This window comes from Sinocyclocheilus rhinocerous, unplaced genomic scaffold (genome assembly GCF_001515625.1).
Source record: "Sinocyclocheilus rhinocerous isolate Xijiao unplaced genomic scaffold, SAMN03320098_v1.1 scaffold889, whole genome shotgun sequence".
Taxonomy (NCBI): domain Eukaryota; kingdom Metazoa; phylum Chordata; class Actinopteri; order Cypriniformes; family Cyprinidae; genus Sinocyclocheilus; species Sinocyclocheilus rhinocerous.
In genome coordinates this window covers 1,173,419-1,183,830 of record NW_015638024.1, presented here as the reverse complement: position 1 = coordinate 1,183,830, position 10,412 = coordinate 1,173,419, and the positions used below count along the sequence as shown (strand labels likewise).

At 39.4% G+C, this 10,412-nt stretch overlaps 1 protein-coding gene across 1 annotated transcript in view; it reads right to left on the bottom strand.

Moving 5' to 3' along the window:
- Nucleotides 1-3,925: 3,925 nt before the first annotated feature.
- LOC107749431 (protein Wnt-7a) overlaps nt 3,926-10,412 on the bottom strand; it is a 10,252-nt gene continuing 3,765 nt past the window's right edge. The window contains exons 3-4 of the mRNA XM_016564584.1: nt 8,123-8,394; nt 3,926-5,578 (exon numbers count right to left, since the gene is read on the bottom strand). Coding sequence (XP_016420070.1) covers nt 5,099-5,578; nt 8,123-8,394 — 752 coding nt within the window. The 3' untranslated portion in view covers nt 3,926-5,098. The remainder of the gene's footprint in view (nt 5,579-8,122; nt 8,395-10,412) is intronic.

The following is a 10,412-nucleotide window of genomic DNA, read 5'->3' as shown; positions in this document are numbered from 1 at the left end:
CAAAATTGAGTAGACAAGAAAAAATAGGGTAAATTAGTTCTAAGATTTTTTTTTTTTTTTTTTTGTGCTGGCTTACATTTTTTACAGTGTAGTTTTATGATCAGCGCTCTAGTTTTTATTGTGTGGAAAAACTTGTAATGCAGAGGAATACAATGAGATAAAATAAACATTCCTCAAAAGCCTAATCCATCGTATTTTTTATATTTTAACGTGATTTTTCTAAAACATGATGTATGGAAAATCAAGTAAACCTAAGTTGCTTCAGTCCAGTAAGTATCATCATGAAACATTGCTAACAATATAACATTTATTCTTATACTTTATACAAAAATCAGTAGAGATCACAGCAAAAAGACACATGTACCATTAGAATTCTAAATTATTTTTGGTGTAATACTTAAAGGCTATTTACTTGCTAAAAAGTATAAACTAGTACCAATCAGATGACAGAAGGTGTGTAATAGATTGTATACAACAGGTTTTCAGCAAACGTGATAATTTAGTGGCCTTATAATTTTACATATTAAATACAGGAAGCTTTATAGGGTTAAAGATTAGATGGCACAATGGTCATCATGACATTTGAAGTTTACGTAGTTACTAGGCCAGGAAATTTCGTGAGGACACTGCCAGTATTCTATGGCCCGTTCCCTGTAGCAAGGGTTGCACAGAATAGAATAGAATAGCTCTTTCAGCTTGACGTCGACTAGTCACTGGTCCTATAGAGGGGGCGCAACAGGATGAGAAATATTTTTTAAGATTTACGCTCCTTTTCCACACAGTTAAAATGACAAATAAATGCATACTCCGAAAGCGCTCTACAAGACGTGTGATTATACCGTCTGGATGGTCGAAACTGAACAGGAGAATGCATGTTTTAAACAGCTTATAGTACAGGTATCGCCGTTCTAATCTAATGCCCTGCAGCATTGTAACACACACATAGACTACAGACAGTAGCTCGTACATCATTCAGAATCATTCAGTAGCACGGAAATGTATTGTCAGCACTGTTCTGTGATTTCTCAATAAATTAGCTTAGAAACCAAAATGTTCTAGCATATAGTAACTAAAACCCACAGCTTCGCTATTAGTAGAGAGACGCTGCCAGGTAGAATTAATTCACATACGCAATCGCTCTCTCACTAATGCATTTATATAAATGCATTCTTTACTGTGTTACTTTATCTGTATCTGATTTAGAACGAGCAGAAATCTGTGAGAACTATAACGACCCAAAGACAAAAAAAACTGATAAAAATGAGCTGTAATAGGGGTAGTAGCCATATGCCATAACTGTGAACAATGTTTTCGAGTCACAGCTCAAGGTTCAGGCGTATTTGTTCATTAATGATGTCATCTGCGACTAGTCGACGTCGACTCGACTTTCATCACATAAATGTCAAGTCGTTCAACCCCTATCCAGCAGTAGCTTCACGTAGGCGAGCTGGAAGCTATAAATCAAAGGCTTCTGTTGAATTCCAGGTGTGCACAGGTGCGCCAAAAGTGGCCCGTAAAAGCGCATGTTAGCTGGGGAAGACTCCGTTCACAACCATCACCCTGCTAGACAGGCGTTGACGTTAAACGATGAATGGTTTGGCAGTGAAACAGCACGGTTTATAGAAAAACATTGCGGGAATCTTAATTAGCCTTTCAATGATAGTCTCTTGGCATTAACAGTTGCTGGCAGACAGTGTGATATTAAACCCAATAACAGTCAGAGTGAGGATGAAGTATATAGTCAATGTTCTTCCATCATGCTGAACACCTGGCTTACAGTTTCTTGCAATGCAACACTAACAGGTGGCTAACACACTCAACTGCAGCAAGAATGCATTGTGTAGAAGTTGATATTTTGATCCCTGCACATCTAAAATTAAGCAGGCATGATAACATAATGGGGGAGACACATTGGCACGTTGACAAGAAAACTCAACTCTGAGACGAAAGTTTTCACAGAGAGTTTCTGTTAACTAAATGGCTTCATTGTGAAGGGAAAGTGAAGGCATAATGAACGGAGGCAGCTAGATGTGGAATTTGTCTCCCCGTAATTGTTCTTCTAACACTTCTTGTCTCCTCCATCTACAAGTGTTAAGCTCTCCAACGTCATGCCATTCAGAATGTGGAAAAGAAGCAGGAGCCTGAGCCAAAGAGAGCAACATCCAAAAGGTTTTTCAAAACCACACAATATTGTGATTCAGCTCATGGTGGATGGGTGTTGATGTTACTTTAACCAAGGCTGTTTGGCCAGCTGCCTTTTCACGCTGCTGCCTATTGATGAGTTTTCATCCGATTCTCAAAGGAGCGTTTTGTGGTGATTATTCAAAGAGTGATGCTAAGATCTTTTCTAACTTCTGGATTGAAATTCCTCTTGACATCATCCTTCACAATGGCAAAGCCTCTCTTTTTGCCATCCCTTTCGCCTTTAGGTGGGGACAAAATGAATAGCATCCAAAAGTTAGCTGGATTTTGCATAGTTAACATTTCGCTAATGGGCAGGCCTGCTTCTCAGGGAGACTGGGCAGCATTTTTGGGGGCCACAGTGGCGTTGTTGTGGTGACGGCGTTGGGAAGTGAATGAAGCAGATGTCAGAGTAATCCATCACCCCTCCCCCCTTCTATCTGCCCATTGCTGAGACACCCTCCTTACTGCTACTCATCAATTAAAGCCCTACACCAGCCCTACCATTAACATGCAAGAACTTTCGTTAAGCTTCCTCCCTGCCCCCTGCGGTCATCCATGTAGTAAAAACGGTCAGAACCAGTAGTCAAGCATAACTTTACAGCAATATATGTTTTGCCACTTGTTACTGCTTTACTAATTTGAGGGACTGTCAAGCTAGTGATGACTCTGTTTGGTTGTAAGATGTAAGGCTGAGCGATGATATGGGAAATGTGATGATTCAAACTAACAGGTTATTTAGTTTAGGTCAGTTTTGATTTGACTAACTAGAGTTAACCCTATAAAATAAATAAAAAATATGCCTTGAAAACTGTTGTGTCCCTTTTGAAAAACAAGCCAGTACAAGCCAAGGAAATATTTATTAACACTGTTGAAAGCATAATCCATAACATTTTTTTTTATTATTTATGATGACACAATCATGAAGTACAATCAGTTTGGCAAAACATCTGTTGAAATCACAGATTTTTGTAAAATAGTAATTACATCAAGGCCATCCTGCTTTTAAGCTCTTGACAAAGAGCCACGCTCAAATTCAGATGTTCTTTGGTAAAAACCCTCAGTCGTGAATTTTTCTCAGTACCAGAGAGTTTTGTCCCAGGATTATTTAACTATAGTTTCCCTTATTGATCCCACATCCAGGACCTTTGTCATAAAAATGCTACGTTTGAAAGTGTAATATTTGAACACCAGTATGATCGTCTTTTAATATGCAGTCTTTTCATCATTACATACTTGGCAACTACATCACTATGAGTGCTACTTCATTGAGATGTAGTTTATATAAACTGCTCAAGCTGGTACCATGACACATCACACTGTTTCTAGCTTATCTCTCTAATTTCTGTCCATCTAAAGGACACTGGTAGTGGGTTTTTCCTTTACACAGAATAAATAAAATATAAAAATAATCTCTTACAAAATATATGTCAACACAGGGACAGTCTGTCTGGACAACCACATTTGCTCATAACACACAAAATACTACTACCCTTAAGAAAATGAACCCCGGTTTTACTACAAATAAAACCAAAAAACCATGGTTACCACAAATGAACCATGGTTTTGCTACACTAACCATAGTTTAACCATGGTATTTGTAGTAAAACTATATTTATACAAATGTAATCAATACACCAAAAAAACATGGTTACTACACCTTTACTACAATAAAACCATGGTTAATTTTCGAAAGGGTAATATTAACTACAGTTGCAGAACAGAACAAAACTAGCAGCATAACAGTGTTATATTACCTATAATATATAACATTAATAGAACTGGTTATCTGATCTCAACATTCCACATCAGTAACAGGTGGGGCATCTGTATTGAAGCTATTCCATTCGAAAAGTGAATTAATTGCTGATTCTCTTTCTCTGCCAACAAAGCAAATATTAGCCAAAAGCGAGGAAAGCTTGTCATTAGCACAAGGCTTTGTGTCAAATGAGGTCTCAAAGTTTATTTGGGTAGACTTTAGATCCCATTTAAACACACTTATTTTAATTGGACTATTCCAATTTAAAGAGAGTTCAGTCACAAATGTTCTTGTGGACCAATGTTATAAAAAGAGTTAATACTTGTTTATTCACTTTGGAAGGAATGAGCCTTCAAACATGATGCACAACTCCAGTGTGTACTTGTACATAGGAATATATGTGCAAGGGTTGACACTTAACAAGATGGGAAAATGGAAGCAAAAAGCTTTACAATGATAAATTAAAGACAGTAGAGTCTCCTCTTTCAGAGACTAGTAATTACACCTTGAGTGCAGTGCACTTGTTTTTGTATTGTGCATTGTTGTTGGTTCATCCCTAAGCTAAAGCACATGATGTACAGTGTAAAAGTTGGTCCGTTTATTTCTATGTAAAACACACAATATTAAACAAGAGAAGAGCTAAATCTAAGCTAGTAAACACAATGAGAAATCAGTAGTTTCCTTATTAAATAAATTAACATTAGCCATTTTCTCTAAATAAAAAGTTAAATATCATTGTTGTGTCCAGTTGTGTACAGTTTGTTGCAAGATTTGTAATGTCACTCACTCAAGCTAAAAAGTTCCTCAGAAATACTTTCCGTGCTTTCTACAGAGCAGAACACCCTCAATAATCACACCCTACATCTTTCTTACGGTCTACAGATCAAGCCTTTGCAGGCTACTTCGCTCTGTTGCTCAGTACTGGAACAGAAAGGTGTCTACTGGTACCAACACAGAATCCCTCAGCAGAACTGTGGAGCAAAGCTGCATGCAATGCATGCAATTAATCCGTCTAGACTCCACCAGACCCACGATTTCCAGTGCAAATGGCTCTTTCCTCTACCTGGCATCCATAGCAGTGGTCATCCTGTTGCGACACTTGTAGACTCTCTACCACACAAGTCACAGGTGTGTATCAATTCCCCAGCAATAAATATTTCACTTGCATGTGTACACTTCTGTCCGTTCACTACAGGTGTTGCACTTGACGTAGCAACACCAAAGAAACTTGCAGTTGCACTGCCACACGCGTGAGTACTGGTGTGTGTTATATCCTCGGCCGCAGCACATGAGGTCGCAGCCATTGCCCTGCTGCGCAGTCTTGTTGCAGATCCTGCCCTGGGTTCCCATGCTACCCGTCACAGGATCTGCCTCGCAATAGTTGGGTGACTTCTCAATGTACACTAAATCCGTGTCCATGGGCTTCCGGTATGAGTAAGGCTTTTTAACCTTCAAAAAGGTAGGTCTCTTGTTTCGACTGGCTCGGACCGGTTCCACGTGTACAGCATGGTTATACTTCTCCTTGAGGATGTAACCCAACTGCCGGAATTTTGGGAGAGTAGTCCAGCAAGTCTTGGTAGTGCAGGATCCAGATACACCATGACATTTACACTCTAAACGCATGTTCTTTTCCAAGACCTAATGTGGGAGGAAAAATAAACAAGTCAATACCTTTGGAATTATTTAGGCACCTAGGTTCCTTTGAGGAATCTTAGCCTAAGGTAATTATGAAAGTAGACTGTTTGATGACTCATTGTTGATTTAGTTAGTCTGACTGGTGGCAAATTTGAAGTGTGCGATCATCCGTTACAAAAGATAGAATTACTGATGCTAAGCGGAGAATGTATGAGGAAGGAAAAAATCTTGTTTACAAAAAGGTATGTAGTAGTTTTGGTCATAAACCATGTTTTGCATATATTCACATCACCTAATATAAGGCATATTCCAGCAAACCAAGATCTAGATAGACTAACAATACAGTAGGGATTAGTGAAATCACCCTCAGTGGCATACAGTTGGGTATTTTAATGCACATTTCTGAGAATGGTTTAACAGGTTGAGACAAAGGTTTTTTTAACATTCCAATTTGAAGAATGCAAGGATTGTTAAACTTGCAGTGCTAAACTACCTCATTCCTCTCGCTGTGTAGAGAGCGGGCCTGCAAAACACAGCTTGTGTTCACAGGCTTTCTGACTACTTGTAGGAAACGGTTTCATTTGTGTACACAACACACGCCACAAATTGTTGCAAGGGGCAAACTATCAGACGTTGCCTGTAGGAGTCTCTTGTCTTGTATAAGCAATAGAGCGGAATCTGCACAGGATATGATATAAACACTGACTGAATGATGATCGCAGAGTTCCTACAACAATCAGCCTGTGTGTAGTGTACACAGATAAAGCTCAGGAGTCAGGTTTCAGGTGCCTGTGTGCTTCACCTTGTTATACCTATACACGTCAAACCCCACAGGTAAAAACAAAAAATTTTGAGCAGCAGTGTAACTGAGGGATGCTGTATACTTTCTTGTCCTGTAGTTATTTTTCATGCAAACTAATGCTAAACATTAATGCATTTCACATACTCTAGCTGTAGGCTTAGAAATGCACCAAAAAAAATGCATCGAAAAAGCATTGGTTAGCTCAGAATAGATGAATGAATGGGCAAACGTAAGCAGAACTCAGTGAAGCAGAGTGCCTGTTTAGATATGGAAGAGATCTGATTGGCATCAGTGGATTGCCTGTTCGAGGCGGTGTAGTCTTTGGTGTGGTTGGTTAATGTGTCTTTTCTCTCCTTCTCTTTTTCTTCCTTTAACTCTTTTTTCACTTTTGCTGTGGGTGGGAGAGGCTTTGCCTTGCGTTTTAATTATTTTTTTCCTCCTCCTCAGACTTTCAGGAGTCTTTTTTGGCAATTGTCTGCAATCTAGGGTGCATATCAGGCTTAGTGTGTTCATGCTGCTGATTCCTGATAAACAGCAAGTCTCAAGACAAGTTTACAAAGGAAAGATCCATGCTTCTTAAGAGAGGCCACACCCCTTGCATTTTCACTGAGGTGCTGTATTGCAATCCATTAACCAATCGCAATCATGGGTGTGGCATGTCAAGGGCATGACCTTAGTTGAGAACTGCTCAATGAAAAGTGCAAAATTGCATCTGTGAACTCACAATGAATTTGTGAACTGACAAGTCATAGGACTGAATGTACTTGCTGTAAATAGAGGCTTAGTGCATGTGAGGCACCAGATACCATAAGAGTTGTTTCATGATAAAAATGTTACAAAAGTTTACTGGTCAGGCTTAGGGTTTTAAAGCCCCAAAAGAAGCTCTGTCCAGAGTGCTGAAACATCACACTCTCCAGATTGGCACTGAATGACGAAAAGCAACTGAGGGTCAGTCAAACTGCCTGGGCATTCAGGGTATGCATTTTGATGTTATTTTTACAATTACACAACAAATCATTTTGACTTCTCTGACTATAAAATCCAAATGTATATTGATTGTCTTAACAACTGATCCCAAGTGCAATAGTGAATCACTGTTGCTTTTAAATGATTAAATTTGGAATCATGAAAATTAGTTTTGCTATAATCACAAATTGCTGGTCATGTGCATGCCAAAACCAAAATTGCATTACTACATCTTGTTATTGCTAATCTACTCCCCATTCCAAAGCAAAGCAAATTAAAGTAACAGCCCTGTAGGGCAGGGGTTCTCAACCTTGGCCCTTGAGGTCCACTTTCCTGCAAAAGTTTAGCCCCAACCTTGATCAAACTCACCTGCCTGTACCTTTCTAGTAATCCTGAAGACCTTGATTAGCTTTTTCAGGTGTGTTCCTAAGGGTTGTAACTAAACTAATCAGGAAAATGGACCTCGAGGGACAGATTTGAGAACCCCTGCTGTAGGACTTGCAAGAAAGGCCTATCACAGGGGTGTCCAATCCTGCTCCTGGAGGGCCACGTTCCAGCTGAGTTTAGCTCTAGCCCCAATCAAACACACCTGGACCAGATAACCAATGTTTTCAGGATCACTCGAAACTTCCAAGCAGGTGTGTTGGAGCTAAACCCTGCAGGAAAGTTGCCGTTCAGGAGCAGGATTGGACAACCTTGGCCTAGTGATCTTTTTATGCATGACATGGTATTATTATACAGCAATCTTCTTAATTAAACATGCAAACTGTGCCACATACCTTGCGTCCCACTTCATTGTTATGGAGGTTCATGAGTGTCCTGGCGTTCTGCCTGATCTCCCGTGCGTCTATGAACACCTTTGAGAAGCTCAGACCATAGCGAATATCAGCTGAGCATCCTCCCCACTTCCAGCCCTCCTCTTGGTTGTAGAAGCCCTGCTTCTCCTTGTCACAACCACAGCCGCTCAGCGTACCCTGAGTGCAGGCTGCCGTGATGGCATGGGCGACCCCGGCAGCAATAATGGCGTAGGTGAAGGCTGCTTCCTTACTTCCTGGATCCAAAAGAACATACTCCGTCAAGATTGCCGACAACAAGATCCAGTTATGGGCAGTTTTAAACCCCCTACATACCTGACATATCTTGACACTCATAGCAATAATCATATGTGTTAGTTGAGTCAAGTACAGTTCATTTATCATGCACACTTCATACTAATTAACAACATGGCCTCCGGTAGATGGTGTGGGGGCTTACTGAGAAAAACATGGTATAAAAATGATCTAAAACCCAACATTGGCAAAAAAAAACTCGGATCACATACCTGTGATTACTCAACACACAAATAATTGTCCTTCAGTTGTCACAGAGAGGAAACAGAAAGACAAATAACTGTTTGCACACAGATGAGCAAAGGAAGGAACGGTCCATCTCTTTAATAAGCACAAAGGACAAGGGTTTATTTCAGAGACAATAGAATGGTAGAGATAGGGGGTATGTGTTTAGACTCTAGCCTGGCCACTGTCCCAGCTTCCGTCAGAACGAGGGATCCACCCTGTGGAGATGAACTCCTCAGGCATGCAGTGCCTCCCTGGCCAGAGAACTGCTATAATTGATTGCCACTGTTAAACAGGGCACTTCCAGGTTAACTGTGTATTTCATTTTTAAGGACAAAGTTAGGTCTGAAAGTCCTGCGAAGAACTATTTCAGGGACTTTTTTGTAAGGTGACATCAAGCAACAAAGAACTTTTAAGTTCCAAGCTTACAATTTTCACACTTCTTTTTTTTTCTTCTTTTTCATTACTATTATTTTGATATTTTCTTTGTCACTTTTTTTATTATTTTAATGTTTTTTTCCCCCAGTGCCAATAAAGCACTGGAATTCAATTGAATGCAATGTAAGTCCCTTTGGATAAAAAGCGTTCACCAAATATAAAAACTAAAATTCCCTAAGCAAAAAAAAAAAAAAATTAAGATGCATTCACTCTTGCTCAGTTATGTTAACATTCCTGGAGATGTACATATCCTTTTCTCGATTAATGAGTCATCATGTATTGACTTTCCGAAGAATCATTTACACAGCTGAACCAAAGGAACACTTAAAAAAGTTAACCTCTTTAGGCCTCATAAAGAGTGATGTCATAGTTATTACAATTAATATCTTTGCTATCTTATATAATTTCATGGCAAGAAGTGAAAAACACACAAATATGTCAGACTGTTAACAGGCCAGCTCAGCAATGCAGGAATTTTCACCTTCAAGCGATCAAGAACGGCAACTCACTAACATTGGTATGTGTTGACCTGCTGATGATAAACATCTTGGAACTCTTCCCATGCAATTTAAGAAAGGCCAGTTTGGGGCATCAGTTATGTGGAGATTTTTATGAGTTGTTTGGGCTTGTCACTAGATGAAAAGGGATGTATCCTGAAGAAAGGAAAATGAAGACTGCATTGACGCAAAATCTTAAAATTCTCATCAATACTAGAGTAGAATGCTCCTTGTCTTTGTATATCACTCTATCTATGTTTACTTAAATCAAGATATTCTGAACACAAGATAAGACTTCCATAAAACAAACGTGTGTTATGACATGAGTGTCATTTATTTTCAAGAGAAATCTGAATCAGTGGCGTTGCATGATTCTGTGCGAGATGTCTCTTGCCAAAACTGTAAACGCAAGAGGTTAATTTATAAACCTCATACAATGTACTTGTCTGGACTTGAGGCATTAATGTTGTTGGAGGAAAACTATTTTTGAGCATACCGGAGGGTGGTTAAGTCAGAGAAGATTTAGGAGAGTTGCACTCAAGCAACATAAAGTAACACAAGCACAAAGATGATATGCCTTTCGCATATGTGTCCAACTGCTGATTTCCAGCAGGCTATATTTCAGTCGTAACTTCATTCACATGTACGATAAAAAGGTCAATGGGTCCATAGGTAGTGGAGATGGCAAAATGTGCAAAAGTGCACCTAAAAGTGGAATCCATTGCCGTGTGTGCCAAATGTGGAACTTGGTACCAGGCCCTGAAAATTACTGCACATTACTCAACAACTTCTTTTTTTTT